The following is a 22,544-nucleotide window of genomic DNA, read 5'->3' as shown; positions in this document are numbered from 1 at the left end:
TGAGGTCCGCCTCACCCTCCTCCCTCTGGTTGGGGGGCCTATAGCATACGCCCAATATTACCTTCCCCACCGTGCCTTCCCTTTGAAGCTCTACCCATAGGGATTCTGCCTCGTCCTTAGCTCCATTATTAATATCATCCCTCATATTTACCTGTATACTGTTCTTAATATACAGACATACCCCTCCCCCTTTTTTACCCTCTCTATCCCTGCGATAAAGGGAATACCCCTGAATGGTCGCCATCCAGTCATGAGAGCTGTCAAACCAAGTCTCAGTTATCCCCACAAAATCTAAGTCCTCCTCAAACATCAGCAGCTCCAGCTCTCCCATCTTGTTGGCCAGGCTTCTGGCATTGGTATACAAGCCTCTTAATTTTGATCGGTTACATTTATCCTCATTTGATGTTTTTAGGCTGCTCTCTTGATTTTTCCCCGTACCCACCCTGGGTTTAGGAGCTCCGAACACCCTACCGCTAATGCCCCCATTTCTGCCCTCTGAAACTTGCTTTCCACTGGCTAATTCTACATCTGTACCCTCCCCCCCATTCCCTAGTTTAAAAGCCCCTCTAACTTTTTGGCCATCCTCTCACCCAGTACGGCTGCACCCACCCCATTTAGGTGCAATCCGTCCCTACCAAAGAGCCGGTGGCCGACTGAGAAGTCGGCCCAGTTCTCCAGGAACCCGAAACCCTCCTTACTACACCAGCTCCTCAGCCACTCGTTAACTTCCCTAATCTCCCGCTGCCTCTCTGGTGTGGCTCGAGGTACAGGTAGTATTTCGGAAAATACTACCTTGGAGGTCCTAGTCCTCAACTTAGCGCCTAAGTCCCTGAAATCGTTTAGGACTCTCCGTCTTCCTCTGCCTATGTCATTGGTACCCACGTGTACCATGACAGCTGGGTCTTCCCCAGCCCCACCCAGTAATCTGTCCACCCGATCCGCGATGTGCCGAACCCGAGCGCCCGGCAAACAACAGACTGTTCGGCGCACACGATCTTTGTCACAGATTACACTGTCTGTCCTTCTAATAATTGAGTCCCCTACCACCAGCACCTGTCTTTCCTTTCCTTTCCCTTTCTCTCGGCCTCACTGGAGGAGTTCTTACCCTGGCAGCTAGGGGCGTCCCTCTGCTCCAGCAATGCTGGTCCCTGACTGGTTTCCCCAACATAACACAACGGGGCGTATCTATTGTGGTGCTCCAGCCCAGGATCAGCCTCCTTGCCTTGTCCCCTTCTACCCCTCCTAACTGTCACCCCTCTACTCTGCTCTGATGCCTGCACCTCCGATACTCCGCCCACCTCTGTGCAGACCCCTGTCTGCACCTGACTGGTACGATCCTGGCTCTCCTCCGGTATGGACATTCGTCTCAGTGTTGCCAGCTGCTTCCCTAGATTCAGGACCTGAGCTTCCAGGGAAGCAACGTGCTTACATTTTGCGCATTTGTATTCGCCCTCGATCGCATGTCTGAGGAACGCATACATATTACAAGATGTACACCGAGTCACATCTCCACACCCGCCAGGCATTGTACCTACTAATCTAATCTAATGGGGATTCAGCGATTTAAGTCTATCCTATGTGGCTATACCCTCTGGTATTCCGCTCCACTCACTTGACACTCAGTTGCACAACACTCACAATTTCACAGCCCGGTCAGTCGCACAACACTCTCAGCCGCACAGCCCGGTCAGTCGCACAACACTCACAGCTGCACAGCCCGGTCAGACGCACAACACTCAGTCGCACAGCCCGGTCAGTCGCACAGCCCGGTCAGTCGCACAGCCCGGTCAGTCGCACAGCCCGGTCAGATGCACAACACTGAGTCGCACAGCCCGGTCAGACGCACAACACTCAGTCGCACAGCCCGGTCAGACGCACAACACTAAGTCGCACAGCCCGGTCAGACGCACAACACTGAGTCGCACAGCCCGGTCAGACGCACAACACTGAGTTGCACAGCCTGGTCAGACGCACCACACTGAGTCGCACAGCCCGGTCAGACGCACAACACTCAGTCGCACAGCCCGGTGAGACGCACAACACTGAGTCGCACAGCCCGGGCAGACGCACAACACTGAGTCGCACAGCCCGGTCAGACGCACAACACTGAGTCGCACAGCCCGGTCAGGCGCACAACTCCGTGTCGCACAGCCCGGTCAGACGCACAACACTGAGTTGCACAGCCCGGTCAGATGCACAACACTCAGTCGCACAGCCCGGTCAGACACACAACACTCAGTCGCACAGCCCGGTCAGACACACAACACTCAGTCGCACAGCCCGGTCAGACGCACAACACTGAGTCGCACAGCCCGGTCAGACGCACCACACTGAGTCGCACAGCCCGGTCAGATGCACAACACTGAGTCGCACAGTCCGGTCAGACGCACAACACTGAGTCGCACAGCCCGGTCAGACGCACAACACTCAGTCGCACAGCCCGGTCAGACACACAACACTCAGTCGCACAGCCCGGTCAGACGCACAACACTCTCAGTCGCACAGACACTCAGGTAGTAATAGGTACTCCCAGACACTCAGATAGCAATAGGTACTCCCAGGTTCTCAGGTAGTAATAGGTACTCACAGATACTCAGGTAGTAATAGGTACTCCCAGACACTCAGGTAGTAATAGGTACTCCCAGACACTCAGGTAGTAATAGGTACTCCCAGACACTCAGGTAGTAATAGGTACTCCCAGACACTCAGGTAGTAATAGGTACTCACAGATACTCAGGTAGTAATAGGTACTCACAGATACTCAGGTAGTAATAGGTACTCACAGATACTCAGGTACTACACTACACCCTCAGTCAGTGTACAATCTCAGTCACCAGTCGTACTTACCTAGTGTGTGTCCCTTTAAGCCTATCTCTAGCAGTTCCTGGTTGATTTTTTTTTTTTTCCCTCAGACGGTCAGTCTCCGTTCTGCACCCGCCTCCCTCTGTCACTTCCCGGTCAGCCTTTGCTCCGCTAGTTTCCTGGGGGGGGGTCCGCACCACTCGCCGCCCGCCGCAAAAAGGGGGGGTTTACTGCACCGCTCGCCACCCGCAACAAGAGAGGGGGGGGTTACCGACCCGCTCGACGCCCGCTCGCCGCTCGCTTCTGGGGGGGGGGGGTTCAAGCGCCGCTCCCCGCCGCTGCTCTCCTGGGGGGGGGTTACTCACACACGGTCGGTCACTCACACACTCCTCTCTCCTGCACGCCCTGTCAGCCTCTGATCCCGCGCTCTGCTCCTCTGCTCCACAGCACCACCTGCCGGCCGGATCAGCAACAGCCCACTGGTATTGGAGTGAATGGCCAAGAGGTACAGTAGGCGTTCACAGGATACAGAAGTAAGTGGCGGCCTGTATAGGCTCCAAAAATTAGCCCACATGGGTTTACCTGACAGCTAAGTACGTGGTATTCTGTGGCTGAAGGTACATTAGGCATTAACACAGTATACAGAAGTAAGTGTTGGCCTGTATAGGCCCCAAAAATTAGCTCACATGGGTTGAACTGACAGCAAAGAACTTAGGTTTTGATGGCTAGAGGTACAGTAGGCGTTCACAGGATACATAAGTAAGTGTCGGCCTGTATAGGCTCCAAAAATTAGCTCACATGGTTTGAACTGACATCAAAGAACTTCGTTTTTGATGGCTAGAGGTACAGTAGGCATTCACAGGATACAGAAGTAAGTGGCGGCCTGTATAGGCTCCAAAAATTAGCCCACGTGGGTTTACCTGACAGCTAAGTATGTAGTATTCTGTGGCTAAAGGTACATTAGGCATTCACACAGTATACAGAAGTAAGTGTCGGCCTGTATAGGCTCCAAAAATTAGCTCACATGGTTTGAACTGACAGCAAAGAACTTTGTTTTTGATGGCTAGAGGTACAGTAGGCGTTCACAGGATACATAGGTAAGTGTCGGCCTGTATAGGCTCCAAAAATTAGCTCACATGGGTTTAACTGACAGCAAAGAACTTAGTATTTGGTGGCTGGAGGTACATTAAATTTTAAATAAATTAACGCATTCACAGAAAAAAATAATTGTCGGCCCTGAAAGGCCCCAAAAATTTGCAATTCAATGGACATGAAATGCCTTTTATGCCACTGTATGTAGCGAAGCCAAGGACCAGGAATTGTTGTGGGTGGATGGCGGTCTTTCGGATATTTGTGGCCTGGCATGAGGAATTTCGATGAAACCTGGTCTACTGGTTACATGTGTTGAATTCCTCAGAGATCCATGCCTCATTCATTTTTATAAATGTGAGGTAGTCTACACTGTCATGAGATAGGCGAGTGTGGTTATCAGTCACGATCCCCCCTGCTGTGCTAAACGTCCTTTCGGACAGGACACTGGACGGGGGGCAAGCCAACATTTCCATTGCAAATTGTGCAAGCTCTGGCCAGAGGTCAAGCCTGTCCACCCAGTAGTCCAGGGGTTCATCACTCCTCAGAGCGTCCACATCGGCCGTTAACCCGATGTAGTCAGGCACCTGTCAGTCTAGGCGTTCCCTCATGCTGGATCCGGAGTACAGCTGTCGATGGTTCGGCTGAAAGAAGGATCTCATATCTGAAGTGACCAAGACATCTTCCAACCGCCCTCTTGTTGCAGGCGCTGTTGGATTGCTACCCGCAACTCTCTCTGTGACTGGAAATTCCTCTGCCAGTGCACGGAAAAGCAGAATGCAGCATTTCCCGCAGCAAGGCCTGGAAGTGCTGCATTCTGACCGCCCTCTGTGATTGTGGTAACATTTCCGCCATTTTGTGTTTGTACCGGGGGTCTAAGTACATTGCCACCCAGTACTGGTCCTTGGCCTTTATGCATTTTATACAGGGGTCCCCCTTAAAACACTGCAGCAGGTAGGCCCCCATTCCCACTAAACTGGAAGCGGTATAGTGGCCTGCTTCCAGCTCATCATCCAGGATAATGTCCTCGTTCTCCTCCCCCCCATCCACGGATAACACCAGGGATCCCAGAAAGGTTTAAAGCATGCTCTTCTTGCTCCGCCTAATCCCCCCAGCACCATCCTCCTCCTCTGACTCCTCTTCAGACTCCTGCTGTTGATTTGTCTCAGATGGAGTAGCACCCCCTGGGAATTCATCCAACATTGCGACTTCCTGATCTTCCTGCTCCTGCTCCTCGACGGCTTGATCAATGACATGACGCAATGTATGCTCCAGAAAGAAGGCGTAAGGTATGATGTCACTTATGGCGCCCTGGCCATGACTGACCAGTTTGGTGATCTCATTGAATGGCCACAGAAGTCTGCATGACTTCCACTGAGCAGCCACTGGCGAGGTGAAAAAAACCCAAGCTCCCCAGAACCTGTCCTGCCGCCGAGCTCGAACAGGTAGTCATTAACTGCAGGTTTCTGCTGGAGCAGCCTATCGAGCATATGCAACGTTGAGTTCCATCGCGTTGGGCAGTCACAAATAAGACACCTGAGGGGCAGGTTGTGTCGCAGCTGAATCTCAGCAAGGCGAGCCATGGCTGTGTAAGATCTTCGGAAATGGCCTGAGATTTTCCTGGCCTGCCGCAAGACGTCCTGGACCCCAGGGTATTTGTCAACGAATCACTGCACCACCAAGTTCAGGACGTGTGCCATGCATGGCACGTGTGTTATTTTGCCCTGTTTCAGCGCGCTCAGCAGATTGGCACCGTTGTCGCACACCACTTTACCAACTGTCAAATTGAGCAGTGTCAGCCACTGATCTGCCTGTGAACGCAAAGCTGAAAGGAGTGCAGGACCAGTGTGGCTCTTGGCTTCCAGGCACAACAGACGCAACACAGCATGGCAACGTCTCACCTGGCATGTGGAATAGGTTCTGGGGATCTTGGGCGGCGCAGGAGAAGAGACGGTAGCAGCAGAAGAGGAGGAGTCAGCCGAGGAGGAGAGGGAGGATGGAGGAGGAGAAGAAGAGACAGGCCTGCTTGCAATCCGTGGCGGTACAACTAAATCTACAAGGGTGCCATGGGTTACATGCTTAACGGCCATCAGAAGGTTCACCCAGTGGGCAGTAAAAGTGATATACCTTCCCTGCCCGTGTTTGCTAGACCATGTGTCTGTGGTCAGATGTATCTTGGCACCAACACTGTGTGCCAGAGATATATTCACTTGCCGCTTAACATGGCCATACAGCTCTGGAATGCCCTTTTGCAAGAAATATTTCCTGCCCAGGACCTTCTATTGTGGTGTTCCAATGGCCACAAATTTACGAAAGGCCTCCGAGTCCACCAGTTGATATGGCAGTAGTTGGCGGGCTATCAGTTCCGACAAGCCAGCAGTCAAACATTGGGCAAGAGGGTTATCCGGCGTCATCATTTTTTTACGCTCCAACATTTGGACCACAGAAGCCTGCCTTTTTCCAGAACAACGTGACAATGGCATCATGGAAGTTGGAGTGGAGGGCAAATGTGAGGAGAGAGAGGAGAAGGAGGAGAGGCTAGACGGTGAGAGCCTGGAGTGTGGCTTTGTGTGTTCTGACGCTGTTGCTCCCACTGGGCACGGGGATGGGATTTCAGGTGCCTTCTTAAGGCGGTGGTCCCTAGGTGAGTGTTGGGCTTACAAAGGCTGCGTACAACTTATGCGTTGACTGCAAAGACTGCAGATGGCAACACTGTTGTCAGCAACAGACACATTAAAAAAGCCCACACTGCGGAGCCATGTGCCGGCGTCCTGGGAGCGCCAGTTGTGACTGTACATGGTTGATGGCTCGCTCCTGATACATTTGCAGTCTGCTTTCTACCTCTTGTGCAATGCAAGTTCTGCCTGCCTCTCCTCCTTATCTGCCGGTCCGTCTCTCCCTCTGAACTCCCTTCCTCTTCCTCTCTTGTGGACACCCACGTGACGTCCAAAGACTCGTCATCATCCACGTCACCTTCCCCACCACTAAAATTCGAGATCTCGGAGTAGGCAGCAACAGCGGGGACCAACCTCCTTGGGCTGATCTGGGTACTGTCGTCAGACTGGTGAGTCTGTTGCTACCTCCTCTTCCTGATCCAATGCCAACAATGGCATCGCAAACGTATTGTGATGGATCGGAAAATAATTCCAGTGACTCAAGTGGAGGGTATGTGGTGGTGTCTTTGGGGGTGCACACAGCAGAGCGTGAAGAGGGTGCAGATAGAGAGGATGAGGAGGGTGCAGAAGAGGAAGGCTGAGTGACCCACTCAACCAAGTCTGGTGCGTCCTTTGTCGTAATTGCACGCGGCTTTTGAAACTTCACAGTTAGGCTCCGGCCTACTGCTCCTGCCCTACCCCTACCACCCCTGCGTACGTCTCTGCCTCTTCCTCTACCCGTCATGTTTTTTAATTACCCTTTGACAAAAGTCTCTAGAGAATCGCAGTATATCTGAAAAAAGGTAGATAACACCCCGCTTCAATCTGTGGTATTGGGGGGCCACAGGTTTATCACACCAGTTCTACAAATAATTGGCCAGTATCTGTTGTCACTGTGTGTAGCACAGTTAACACAGCAAAAGAGGCCACATTTTTGCAGGACTAAAATACAATCTTAGAAAAGTATACTGTCAAATAACACCCCGCTTCAATATGTGATATTGGGGGGCCACAGTTTTATCACACCAGTTCTACAAATAATTGGCCAGTAACTGTTGTCACTGTGTGTAGCACAGTCAACACAACAAGAGGCCAAATTTTTCCAGGACTAAAATACAGTCTTAGAAAAGTATACTGTTAAATAACACCCCACTTCAATATGCGGTATTGGGGGGCCACTGGTCTATCACACCAGTTGTTTAAAAAATTGGCCAGTGAGTTTGGCACTGTGTGTATCAGACTTCACTCAGCAAAAGAGGCAATATTGTTGCAGGACACAAATACACTTGTAAAAGTATACTCAGATAACACCCCACTTCAATATGTGGTATTGGGGGGCCACTGGTCTATCACACCAGTTCTACAAATAATTGGCCAGTAACTGTTGTCACTGTGTGTAGCACAGTCAACACAGCAAGAGAGGCCAAATTTTTGCAGGACTAAAATACACTCTTAGAAAAGTACACTGTTAAATAACACCCCACTTCAATATGTGGTATTGGGGGGCCACTGGTCTATCACACCAGTTCTACAAATTATTGGCCAGTAACTGTTGTCACTGTGTGTAGCACAGTCAACACCGCAAGAGAAGCCAAATTTACGCAGGACTAAAATACACTCTTAGAAAAGTATACTGTTAAATAACACCCCACTTCAATATGTGGTATTGGGGGGGCACTGGTCTATCACACCAGTTCTACAAATAATTGGCCAGGGAGTTTGCCACTGTGTGTAGAGTTGCTGCAGAAACGCTCAGTCTCACCACCACACCTGTCACAATGCTGCACAGTGCACAATAATACTACTAATTCACTATAATATGCTTTCTACAAAATATATTATACTGTGGATTAATCCCTAGCCCCACCCCCCCCCCCCCCGCCCTTTTTAGTGCACTGCACAGCAATACCAAAAAATTTGCAGCCCTTTAAATGACTTTTGTGGACATTAACAGAGCGATTTGTGTTACTGCTGACGATCTCTAACTGCCCCTACCAGCAACCATTGGATACCTCTCCCTATACTAAAGAGACTGTAGTAATAGACCCTATAACAACATTGCAGCACTTTAAATTACTTTTGTGGACATTAACAGAGCTATTTGTGTCACTGCAGATGACGATCTCTAACTGCCTCGACAGCACAGACTGAATAATCTGTCCCTATACTGAAGAGAGACTGGACCTATACCGAAATACCAGCCCTGAAAAGGACTTTTGTGGATCTTCACAGCGCTATATGTGTCTAGCAAACTCTCCCTGATGAGCACAGCAGACCTCTCCCTACACTGGCAAAAAGCGGAATGTGAAATGGCCGCCAGGTCAGGTCTATTTATAGGGTAGGGGGACTGTCCATGTGCTGGAATGTTTCAATTGGCTGTCTCGTTCCACCTGACGGCTGTGTAATGGGTCAAAGTTCTTCCCAATGTAAACAAATATGGCCGCCGCGAACGATGCCATGTGTTCGCAAATTTGGCGGGTAGCGAACAAGCAAAATTTGTCGCGAACCGACCGCTGGGCGAACCGCAAGGCCATCTCTAGTGAAGAGTACAAAGACAAGTGTATCTTGCCTACAGTCAAGCATGGTGATGGGAGTGTCATGGTCTGGGGCTGCATAAGTGCTGCCGGAACTGGGGAGCTACAGTTCATTGAGGGAACCATGAATGCCAACATGTACTGTGACATACTGAAGCAGAGCATGATCCCATCTCTTCAGAGACTGGGCGGCAGGGCAGTATTCCAACATGATAACAACCCCAAACACATCTCCAAGAGGACCACTGCCTTGCTAAAGAAGCAAAGGTGATGGACTGGACAAGCATGTCTCCAGACCTAAACCCTATTGAGCATCTGTGGGGCATCCTCAAACGGAAGGTGGAGGAGCGCAAGGTCTCTAATATCCACCAGCTCTGTGATGTCATCAATGAGGAGTGGAAGAGGGCTCCAGTGGCAACCTGTGAAGCTTTGGTGAACTCTGTGCCCAAGAGGGTTAAGGCAGTGCTGGAAAATAATGGTGGCCATACAAAATATTGACACCCTGGGCCCAATTTGGACATTTTAACTTAGGGGTGTACTCACTTTTGTTGCCAGCGGTTTAGACATTAATGGTTGTGTGTTGTTATTTTGAGGGGACAGAAAATTTACACTGTTATACAGTACAAGCTGTACACTCACTACTTTACATTGTAGCAAAGTGTAATTTCTTCAGTGTTGTCACATGAAGAGATATAATAAAATATTTACAAAAATGTGAGGGGTGTACTCACTTTTGTGAGATACGGTTTATAACATAGTTTGTAGACGTTATAACTTTCAATACACGCTTATTGGGATATTTTTTATCAACAATATATAGCAGAACACAGATTGGCCAGCATTAATGAAGAAGTATGATTTTTTTTAAATTGCTATTGGGTATGGTTTTTTTGTTTTCAAAAATGTCGGTCTTCTTCTGTTTATAGCGCAAAAAAATAAAAAACCCAGCGGTGATCAAACACCACCAAAACAAAGCTCTGTTTGTGGGAAGAAAATTAAATACATTTCATTTATGTACAGCTTTGCATGACCGCACAATTGTCAGTTAAAGTAACACAGTGCTGTAAAGAAAAAAACGCAGTGGTCATGAAGAGGGTAAATCTTTAGGAGATCAAGTGGATACTGTACAGGACGTTATGGATGGGTCCTGGATGGGAGGGGTATCTGCCCATTGTTTGGGTTGTAGCCCCTTTCCGCTGCCAGGTCCGTACATCATATGGACAGTCAGCCTGGGGTTTTACACACATTCCCAGTGGCTACCGCCACCAGATTGTGTGTAAATCTGACAAGCAAACTGCTGCCTTCCAGATGGAAGTATTCGGGGCGGCTGCACTGCTCCCTGATAGGTTCCACACACCCACGATAACTACGCACCCCCCCCCCCCTCCTCGCGTGCTTGCTCATCTGTGGGCCTAGGACCGACATAGCGGGTGCCACCAGGTAGAGGGGAGGGAGAAGAGTGGACATATGTCTGCTCTCCTCCCCTCCTCTTTGCTGCCCCGTAAAGTGACATGTTTGACGTCACTTCCAGGTCAGCCTCTCAGTGTTTCCGACCAGCAGGAAAGAAATGAAGGGGCCAGACTCGGCCGCAAGCCGTGGCCTAAATTTTTGTGTGTGCCCAGCCGCTTGGACGCGATCCCCAGCGGAGCCGACCACCCAGGGGCAGTGGAGGGGAGGGCGGATGCCCAAACAGGAGGTAATGGCTTCAGCCATCCTCACAGGGGCTGCTTCACGTAGTTTTCAACTAGTAGGCCGCAAAGCCGCGGCCTAAATTTTCAGCCGGATCTGGCCGTGTGAGGCGTGTACCTGCGGATGCTAATCTATCCGCTCCCCCAGTCCAACAACCGCTGCAGGGAGCCCAGAGGACATCCCTGCCCTATTCACCAACCCCCAGGGTGGCAGGGAACCCTGCTCAACCCCCGTTGTGCACCAGGAAAACCTGATCAGCAGCAACTCCAACTAGCCCCTCCTTAAGAGCATGTGGCAACAGCAGGGCCGATCCTAGGGTCACAGGCGCCTGGGTGCCATATGGGAGTAGTCATCTTACTAACTCCTCCCCTTTACAAATGTTTCTGTGGCAATGGCTCAAACACAGAGATGCTCCCCTAAGAAGTCTTCCTTACCCTGGGACCCTCCCACGATCTCTTAACAATAAACAAATTACAGTAAGAGAAGCAGAGTACTCTAATGGGAACTGGAGCGGGTCTCTCTAATGGACACAGAGAGGGCCTCTGTTAAGAGAGTCTGTTAGACAAAGCCCCCAGACAGGAGATGGAAAGAGACTGCAGACTTGATACAAGAGATGGTCAGAGACTGCGGATATGATACAAGAGATCAATGCATTGATGCAGCCTCATCAGTGCCCACCAAATGCAGCCTCATCAGTGCCCATCAAATGCAGCCTCATCAGTGCCCACCAAATGCAGTCTACCAGAGCCCACCAAATGCAGCCTACCAGTGCCCACCAAATGCAGCCTACCAGTGCCCACCAAATGCAGCCTTATCAGTGCCCACCAAATGCAGCCTACCAGAGCCCACCAAATGCAGCTTACCAGTGCCAACCAAATGCAGCTTACCAGAGCCCCCTAAAAATGTAGCTTACCAGAGCCCCCTAAAATGTAGCTTACCAGTGCTCACCAAATGCAGCCTACCAGTGCCCACCAAACACAGCCTACCAGTGCCCACCAAATGCAGCTTACCAGTGCCCACCAAATGCAGCTTACCAGTGCCCACCAAATGCAGCCAACCAGTGCCCACCAAATGCAGCATACCAATGCCCACCAAATGCACCTCACCAATGCCCACCAAATGCACCTCACCAATGCCCACCAAATGCACCTTACCAATGCCCACCAAATGCAGCCTACCAGTGCCCACCAAATGCAGCTTACCAGTGCCCACCAAATGCAGTTTACCAGTGCCCAACAAATGCAGCCTACCAGTGCCCACCAAATTAATCTTACCAGTCCCCACCAAATGCAGCCTACCAGAGCCCACCAAATGCAGCTTACGAGTGCCCACCAAATGGAGCCTTAACAGTGCCCACAGGTTTCTGTGTTCATCCCCCCTACAGTTAGAAAGCATCCCCTAGGGACACATTTAACCCTTTGACCGCCCCTGGTGTTAACCCCTTTCCTGACAGTGTCATTATTACAGTAACAGTGCATATTTCTAGCAATAGAATACTGTAGTAATGTCACTGGTCCCCCCAAAAGTGGCAAAAATGTCAGTTAGGTGTCTGATCTGTCCGCCGCAATGTCGCAGTCCCGCTAAAAATTGCAGATCACCGCCATTACTAGTAAAAAAAATAAAAATGACAAATCTTTCTCCTAGTTTGTAGACGCGATAACTTTTTACCAAACATATGTTGCAGAATACAAATTAGACTAAAATTATGAAAAAAATTGATTTTTTAATTTTGTTTTATTGGGAATGTTTTATAGCATAAAGTCAGGTTTTTTTTTTTTTTTTCATAGTGCAAAAAAAATAAAAACCACACAGGTGATCAAATACCACCAAAACAAAGCTCTATTTGGGGGGGGGGGGGGAATAAAGGACATCAATTTTATTTGGGTAGAGCGTCGCACGACTGCACAATTGTCAGTTAAAGTAACGCAGTGCCGAATCGCAAAATATGGCCTGGTCATTGAGGGGGTAAAACCTATCCAGTCCTTAAGTGGTTAAGCCATCCCACTGCCTGATCTGAGCCCATCAGTTCTCTAATCGGCTGGCTCCAGACTGCGCATGCACAGTTCAGAGTAACCAAGAAGGATTTTGTTTTTCTAAAGTGTTTCACTGCCAGCCACTTGTGAGTTGTGGGTGCTAGGTGGTAAAGCCAGCAATGGATCCACATATATTTGTGTTTGCTTCCCTATTGTTTTGCCCACAGAAATCGCAGGTGCAGCAGAGTGTGGGTTGCAGGGACAGTATTTGTAATGACAGGCCAGGCTAATGCTGAGCAAGACAGGTGCTCTTAATATGTCCCCTCTCCTATTGTGGTGTTTGAGGGAGCTCAGGGAGATTCACAGCACCAGGCATGCAGAGAATGCAGGGACAGGAGGTGTGCAGGCTGGAAGGCTGATAAGGAGCCAGTGCACTAGTGACCTCTGTTATCAAGCATGAGAAAAGGAGGGGGGAGGGGAGAGCACGGGAAGGATCACAGAGGCATCTTGTAGGGGCTGGGAGACCAGAAGAAACAATAGCTGGCTGGACTAGACTTTACTTCCATCATCAATCACAGAGAGATGAGGAGGGAGCGCGTGGGAAGGATCACAGAGCCATCTGTGCTGAGGCTGCATGGCTGGAAGAGACCGTGACAGGCTGATCAGTGTGAGAGCTGTGTGTACTCACCGCTCTTCTAGTTACTAGTAGTGCTGAAGGGAGAGAGAAGTCAGCAATGTGCAGCTGCCCGGGAGACCTGAAGATCGGGCAGTATGTGCTGACAGGCAGCAGAGCTCTCTCAGCACGTGTCTGCTCCGGTCTCCGGATGTTTAACAACAGTCAGGGGCGGGCCCCCTAGTGGCCTCGGGACCTCGGGCAGCTCCCGAATGGTCAGTCCGTCCCTGCTGCCACTGGAGCTTCGGTGCCCCTCCTCCGCCTCAGCTTGCGGCGCTTGGGTGCAGTGAACCCCCGTGCACCCGCCCCGGATCGGCCCTGGGCAACAGCCATCTCATAACCTCACCCAGGGATGGGGGAGAGCCAAAAGACCTTCAGTGAACACCGAAATTTTAGAGGGGTTGGGGGGGGAAGGAGGGGAACCCGGGGGTACCACCATCCCAGGGAGGGGCCCACATCCACCCCAAAACCCTCCAGGAGTAGAGGGGGAGCAGCTACTTACCATACCAGGAACAGGGGGGGGCACTGCTCTGGACAGACCACCGCTCCAGCGTAATGTAGGTGCTGTCGGCCAGGAGAAATGTTGCGACTATGGCCGAGGCCAGGTCGCATGCGTCCTCATGAGACATTTAACTCGCAGGCCAGTCCCCGTCCCATGGGGCTATGTCTCAGCCGAGCTAGGGCGGAGCTGTGGTCTGCACGTACTCGCTGGCCAGACCGGGGAGACCTTCTGGATCTAGATTATCCAGTCCGTCGCCCAGTCTGGCATTTAATTAAAGATTATCCCAGAAACAAAATAACAAAGATAGGAAAAAATTTAATTTCAAAAGAAAAAATCATCAGGACCAGGGATCCCAGCAAGAAACTAGGTCCTTACTCCCGACTAGGCAGAAAAAAATTGACTGCCTATAGCCGAGAGTGGGTGTATATACCCTCTGGGACTACCCATAGGCGTAGTCAAGCTTTTTCCTGCCTAGTGTCCTACTCCTGTAGGGGGCAGTATAACCCAATGGTTAGGAAGGATCAGGAGCTGTGTCCGTCAAAGAAACGAAAGCGAAACTTTTTTTTTTTTTTTTTTCAAAATTGTTGGTCTTTCTTTGTTTATTCCGCAAAAAAAATAAAAAATGCAGTGCTGATCAAATACCACCAAAAGAAAGCTCTATTTGTGGGGAAAAAGGACATACATTTTTTTTAGAGTACAGTATTGCACGACCATGCAATTGTCAGTTAAAGTAACACAATACCGTATTGCAAACAATGGACTAATCATGAAGGAGTAAAATCACTACTTTTCTTAATGCATGATATATATAAGCTTCCACTGTTCTTAAGGCCTGCTGCAAATGTAAGAGTCGTGGCTTTCATACATACAAATGCTAGTGTTATTTATTCACTCCTTCCCCTTGGCCTTTCAGAAAACACTGTGTATTCTGTAAATAGTTTGCGGAAAACACCATTCTGTGAATGGACATGCATGAAAGTAGCAGCAGCATCCCCAACAGGCCAGGAATACAGCACAAGCTGTTAAATCTGGCATAAAGAAAAGTAATGGCTTACACATCAGCAGAGGCAAAAGCATATTTAAACCCAAGAACAAAAAAAATGAATATAATGCAGCTTACTTGTCTGTCCTTAGATTTGCATTTCTTTTCTGGCTTTTTTTCTTCATTTTAGCTAGTAACCTGGGTGTTTCACCTGGGGTTACAACCTTCATATACTGTATTGTATTTATAGAGGAGCAGCATTTTCATCCAAGGACAGGAAGGGTGCACTCACACTGGGCACACTGTTTCAGTTGAACTGAACAGTGCTCGAGTTTGATTGTTTCCCTTCCCTATCCCCCTACTGGTAGGCGCTCACTCTGGGCACTTGTTCGCAGGCACAGTTACATCATCACATTTGCCAACCAGACCACAATGATAATTTCTGTGCTTAATGGTCTATGAAGAGTGCTAAGGCATGGTTTGTAATCAACCTGAAGTAAACTGTACTGGACCACGTGAACCATGCCAGGGTCACCTCTTCCAGGTGATCCCAGGCACAGTACTCCTAACCATTCCCAGGCACGGTTCAGAGCACTCAAACTTCACAAATTAACTGAACCAAGAGGGTGTACAATGCTTGGGCACAGTTATAACTGCTAGTGTGAATGCATTCAAAGAAAGTTAAGGTCTTTATAAAAATAATCCCAGATGATAAGCAGTAACAAGTCCTCTTCAATCTTGGTTCTCTGGCTACCCATTCTATACTACCATGAATCTCATAGGTGTCCCTTCCTTGTTTTTTGGGCCCTTATGCAGAAACACAGGGTACACAGACAGTATTCTTCAGTTTATTAATGGATTGTGGTGTCCTTTTATGAAACCGAGATGAGCAATGATCCTGCTAATCGCAGCTCATCTCTGATCATTATCGGTTTATAAAACAGAGATGATCGGGGGAGAACATGTTCTTCGCTGATTATCTCTACAAATGGAGAATCTGTCATTGACAGACACAGAAAGGCCAGTTTATGAAGCTACGATCTCCGCACTTCACTGGTGATCTGTGCCAGAATTCACACTCCCTGATTCACCAGCCTGGAGGTGGTGAATCGGGGAGAGAAAACAGAATCGGGGGGGGGGGGGGGAGGACTGAGGGGGAAGAAGGAAGATTATCGACATCCTTCTTCTTCGATCAGACCCCCCAACACAGTAATCATGTCCCCCTGCCATATTTATGTGTGTATATATATATATATATATACATACATACACATGTATACATATTTAATGTGTGTGTGTGTGTGTATATATATATATAAATATATATATAAAATGTATGTGTGTGTGTGTGTGCGCAGTATATATATATATATATACACAGTATATTTATGTAGGGGGATTAATTATTTAATTAACATAGTGGGGGTTGAACGCACGTGTACTTAGCAGTGATAATCTATCGCTGCTTTTTAAAGAGGTTGTAAACCCACTTGTATAACTTTTACCTATAGGTAAGCCTATATTAAGGCTTACCTATAGGTGCTATAAATATCTCCCAAACTTGCACCGTTTAGGAGATATTTACAGTGCAAACTGCCGATGACGTCATCGGCGCAGGCGCTCTGAGGGAACGCCCACCCGTGCCGTTCCTTCAGAGCTCAGTGCCGTGAACGGCGGCTCCTCCGGCCCAATTAGATGGCCGGAGGACGCGAACCCGGAAGCAGGACGGCAGGACATGTCGCCGTCCTGTCGCTGAGGTGGCGGCACGACGGGGGCTTCGTTTTAAGGTAAGTACTACATAATGAGCTAGTATGCGATGCATACTAGCTCATTATGCCTTTCTCTTTACAGGGCTTTTTTTTTCTCTTTTTTTTTTTTCGACTTTACTTCCTCTTTAAACGGGCACCTGTGATTTTCTCGTACTGTAATCTCGCTTTGTCTCACGAGATTACAGGTGGCCCATTGCCTTGTACACAGATCTCGGCCGTTCTCCGAGGAAACACTTCTCCTCTGTTCACCTTGTGAGAACTGAAGTTCACCGCTTCCTAAACAGGGTGCCAGAGGTGATAATTTTCCTCGGAGAACTGCCAAGAAGTGAACGGTGAAAAAAATTCACAGTTTCATAAACGTACACCTTTGTCCTTTAATGAATGGTGAAAGCATAAAGCAATTACCACAATGATTTTCAGTTACACTACACTAATTACAAGAACAGTCTAAACTTACCACAAATCCTTTTAGGTGACCGTTTAATCCTTCTTTCTGTACAGGCAACCATGCCACTTTTATTGTACTGTCATTAACAGCTTCTAAACCAATATTCTCAGGGATACTTTGGGGATCTGTGCAAGAAGAAACAAATGGTAAATGTATTAAAGACCATGTTAAAAACATAAGACAAAGAGTAAACAGCAGATTGAAGTAATCCAACTATTTGTTTTTTCAAGCAAAAGCCTCTTTATTGAACCATTATTCTCCTTTTACTCTCTAGTTTCTGATGTACAGTTCTGCATATGTAAATCTGCTACATACAGTACCTACATTAATTACACAGAGGTGTCTATTTACTATTGATTTGATTGGTAATTTAACCAACATTCCCACACTTTTTAGCAAAGATTTAAATCTACACATTCGCTCAACTTATCAAAGTGTTTTTCACCCATTCTAAAGTATATGCGCTCAAGATTTGCAGGTTAAAAACTGAATAAAACAAAAATTCACCCATGTTTGCCCACATCTGTTCTTTAATAGGGAACGTTTTTCCTGTACTACTCATCCTTTTCATCACTCAGGGAGAGTAGTTATTCTGAAATGTACCCAATATTTGCCCTTTTTTACCTTGCACAATATATACCCTATAATATATTACCAAAAGTATTGGGACGCCTGCCTTTACAGGCACATGAACTTTAATGGCATCCCAGTCTTAGTCTGTAGGGTTCAATATTGAATTGGCCTACCCTTTGCAGCTATAACACTTCAACTCTTCTGGAAAGGCTGTCCACAAGGTTTAGGAATGTTTGACCATTCTTCCAGAAATGCATTTGTGAGGTCAGGCACTGATGTTGGACGAGAAGGCCTGGCTCACAGTCTCTGCTCTAATTCTTCCCAAAGGTGTTCTGTCAGAATTGAGGTCAGGAAGAGTACAGTAATGGAGACCAAAGGAGTGCATTTTTTGGGGGGAAGGAGGGGGTGGCACCATGTGTCAAAGGTAGCAGAGAGGTCTGGGAGTAGAAGAACAGAATAGTGTTCTGTGGTTTGAGCCATTAGTAGATCGTTTGTGAGTTTTAGGAGAGCAGTTTCTGTGGAGTGTTCATTAGGAAATGCAGACTGAAGGGGATCAAGAAGGTTATTTTGGAGCTTCTGGTTCCAGCACCACATGGAGAGGGTGCGTGAGACAGTGCAGGCCAGTCAAGTCCCTCCACCCCAAACTCGCTCATCCATGTCTTTATAGACCTTGCCTTGTGCACTGGTGGGCAGTCATGGTAGAACATGAAGAAGCCATCCCCAAACTGTTCCCACAAATTTGGGAGCATAGAATTGTCCAAAATGTCTTGGTATGCTGACACCTTAAGAGTTCTCTTCACTGGAACAAAGGGCCAAGCCCAACCCCTGAAAAATAGTCCCACACCATAATCCCCTCTCCACCAAATGATTTGGACTAGTGCACAAAGACATGGATGAGCGAGTTTGGGGTGGAGGGACTTGATTGGCCTGCACAAGTCCTAACCTTAACCCCATAGAGCACCTTGAGTGGAGACTGCGAGCCAGGCCTTCTTGTCCAACATCAGTGCCAGACCTCACAAATGTGCTTCTAGAAGAAAAGTCAAACATTCCCATAGACACACTCCTAAACCTTGTGCACAGCATTCCCAGGAGAGTTAAAGCTGTTATACTGTGTTTGAATTTGCGCATTGATTATTGGTATGCTTTTCAGGAGTGGAGTATGCAATCCCTGAAGAAGATTGTCAATATAATTATCTATTATGGCTTTTTATCTGTCTCCCTGCATATGGGCTTTACACACATCTACGTGAGATAAGTAATGGAGGAGTGAGGAGAATGAGCGTTATATATTTTGTTGAATAAATTTACCAAAATTGAAGTGGAGAGGAGGTGTTCCTATGGTTTGATCCACCAAAGGATAAAGGGATCACAGGCGTTAGGGGTCTGTGTGACCCACCTGTATCTGGTAAGAGGCAAAGATTACCATCTTTATTCACTGGAGCACCTGACATTCAATCAATATCATCTACTTTCCTGCATGAACTGTTTATGATCACGATTTAACCATTTTGAGCACTTTACAAAGCACTTCATGTGAAACACCCCTAATATTGTTTTGTTGTTCAAGCAATTAATTTATTTATTCAATTTTTTATTCATGCAATCATTTATTTATTCAAATATGTTTTATATATCAAATTTTATAAGTGATCCCTAGCACTTTATGTGCCATTTATTGCACTCTCAGCACCTTATATAATATCACCATTTTGGTTTGGCACAAATATATTCTGTGGCACTAGCACTTTTATAAAATTTTGTTTGCAGGTATATAGGATTATCAGTTACAAGGTATAATCAACATATATTTTTTTACCACACATGGTATAACAAGATATTAATCGATACACATTTTTACATTTTTATATTTATATATATTTATTTTGTCACTACCACACAACAGATATTGTATTTTACCTCTGTTTTAAAATAATACACAGGTACACCACTGCCAATACCATTTATATTATATTATCTAGGGACACCAGCGCCTTTTTACCATTTTTTATCTATAATTATCTATCTATCGAAACGCGTTGTAATTATACACCACTCCAATCAGTTTTTCTTTTCCTTTAATTTTTATATTCACATTTAAAATTATTTTTTCATGTTTTGTACAATTGAATGTAAATTAGTATCACGTAAGATTTAGCTGTTTGCATGCACATTCAGTGGACTTATTGATAGTCCCTATCTAAATAAATATTTTATATTCAAATACAATCTATGATTGACATCAATAATTTAAATTTAAAATATTTGGTTACCATTAAAGTCCCACTCATTAGAGGGTATTCGCTTTTCCAAAATATTTAGGGATTAAGGTAACAATATAACCGCAGGTTGTGAACAAATTTTTTGCAAGCTGTTATACTGTAGCTGCAAAGGGTGTATTTTTTCTGATCAAAGGTAAAACTGAAGAGGTAGATGCATGATTTGTCTAGTCTCACACTAAAATAAGCATTTGCCAGGTCAATCACAGTGAAACAGTCTGCCTCACTGGGAATACCTGAAAGGAGAGTGTACGGATTTGGCACGATATGTACATCGGTTTCAATGATTTTGTTTATAGCTCTCAGATCATGTTCCGTCTGGTACTTAACTGGAGCTTTCTTATCTGTAGGTCTCTTTTTTACTGGATATAGAGAAGTATTGCAAGGGGAGCTTGTGACGGATCACCCTGTCCCTGGATTGTAAACCCCTTCGTGTCATTTTCCTATGAGTTTGGGACATTGCCCTTTTATTGCATTTTATTTTCTCTTTATTCATCCTCTGAACAAAGGAAGATGGCATGATTCATGGCATTGAGTTAATGTAATGTAATGTTACAGCCCATCCCCCCCCCCCCTCCTGTTCCTGTGTCTAAGTGTGTGGATTCATGACACAGACAATTGTCTGAGCTGGAGACATCTCTCCGCAGGGGGTGTGTATTAAGACTGTCTGTTTCATTGTACAAATGTTCAGTTCTCATTGGTTGGTCCTTGTCTCATCCCCCCCCTGCAAGGCTAAGGGGAGTGCCCCTTAGCTGTGTGTAAAACTGTATGTCTGGAAATGTAATAAACAGTTCTTGGTTAGACTCACAGCATAGAGTGTCATCTCATGTTTGTGGGAGAAGGCTATACCAGCTCTATCTCCCTTCTGCTTGGATCGCTAAATCCCTAGCTCTGGTAAGAGCGGTTCCTGCTCTACTCTACAGCATCCCTCACAGAGCTCACTTCCTGCAACACCCCCCTTCTCCAGGTATATCCTTATTTGATCCCTGATACCTTCCCATTGTTGATAGGAGAGAGAATATTGAGGAAAATTTGGTAGAGTGGATCCTGGTTTTACTCTCACACTGACCGGAGCCACATTTAAGAGAGAGGTCTTTCTTGGCCTCTGCCCAAAGTGACACAGGCAATTCCAGCAGAGCCGGTGTTAAATTTAAGTTCTGCGGGGCAGCCACCAAAACATGAAGACTGTCACGCACATCCTGTTCTATTTCGGTCAGTGGAGAGGTAACAAAGACCCCCTCTGTGGTATAACTTCTAGTACACTGCAATTTTGACAAGATATCTCTTCCCATCAAGTTACAAGGCACCGTATCAGACAACAAAAAGGTGGATTGCACACTAACATCTCCAATCCTTACATTCAGAGGAGCAGTTTCTTTTAGAGCTGTTACAGAACCATCCAAGCCAAGCACTGACTTAACAGATGAGTGGGGGAGAGGTGGGGTACAAGTGGGAAGAGAGAACTGATTTTGACGCCCCAGTATCGATTAGGCATGTAAGCTAATTATAATAAGGCATTTCTGCCAAAGTAATTTTTACAAAAGCATCATCTCCATCAGTTTCAGATATCACTGACCATACTGGGGCCTCTTCCTGTCAATCCCTTTTCCCCCAGGCATCCTTACCAGATCTCCTGGGTACTCTGCAGTATTTTGCAATGTGGCCAGGTTTTTGGCAATTAAAACACACACCCATAGCTCTTGATCTTCCGCCCTGTGGGGCTTTTTGGGGTGGGAGGTAGGAGAGCATCACCTTTTGTGGCTTCCTTGCCTCCATGTCATCCATATTCTTTTGGATATGTGATGCCACAGAGGTCAGAGCTTGCAGGCTCATAGTTTTCCACTCAGGATATTTTTTTAGTTACATAGTTGGTGAGGTTGAATAAAGACAATAGTCCATCTAGTTCAACCTGTGTAGGTCTATGTGGCCGTAATCATCTTGCATATCCCTGAATGTTCTGATTCTTGAGATGTACGTCTAAGAGACTTTTGAAAGCCACCACACTTCCTGCAGAAACCACCTCTTGTGGTAGAGAATTCCACACTCTTGTAGCCCTAACAGTAAAGAACCCCCCACATTGCCTGAGGTTAAAACGCTTCTCCTCTAATCGCATCGTATGCCCTCTAGTCCTCATGCAATCCTTCCGACTGAATAGCTTTTTTTCTATGCCGAGATCACCATTGAGATATTTATAAATTGCTATCATGTCCCCTCTCAGGCGTCTCTTCTCCAGGGAGAATAAATCAAGCAATTGCAGACGCTCTTCATAATTAAGGTTCTCCAATCCCCTAATTAGTTTAATTGCCCTTCTCTGGACTTTCTCCAGCTCCAACACATCCCTCCTGAGGACCGGTGACCAGAACTGGACAGAATACTCCAGATGTGGTCGGACCAGAGTTTTATAAAGTGGTAGGATTATAGTTTTATCTCTGGAATACATCCCTTTCTTTATGCATGCTAATATTCTGCCGGCTTTGGCAGCTGCCACTTGACATTGCATGCTATTGCTTAGTCTATCCTCTACCAGGATTCCAAGATCTTTCTCCATTTTTGATTCCCCCAAGGGATCCCCTAAAGTGT

General features: G+C 47.0%; 1 protein-coding gene across 1 annotated transcript in view; it reads right to left on the bottom strand.

Moving 5' to 3' along the window:
• L1CAM (L1 cell adhesion molecule) overlaps positions 1 to 22,544 on the bottom strand; it is a 1,053,451-nt gene that overhangs the window by 419,610 nt on the left and 611,297 nt on the right. The window contains exon 18 of the mRNA XM_082263926.1: positions 17,125 to 17,240. Coding sequence (XP_082120052.1) covers positions 17,125 to 17,240 — 116 coding nt within the window. The remainder of the gene's footprint in view (positions 1 to 17,124; positions 17,241 to 22,544) is intronic.

This window comes from Pelophylax lessonae (assembly GCF_965119305.1).
Source record: "Pelophylax lessonae genome assembly, chromosome: 7".
Classification (NCBI taxonomy): domain Eukaryota; kingdom Metazoa; phylum Chordata; class Amphibia; order Anura; family Ranidae; genus Pelophylax; species Pelophylax lessonae.
The sequence above is the reverse complement of the archived record's forward strand: the minus strand, read 5'-3'. Positions and strand labels throughout refer to the sequence as shown.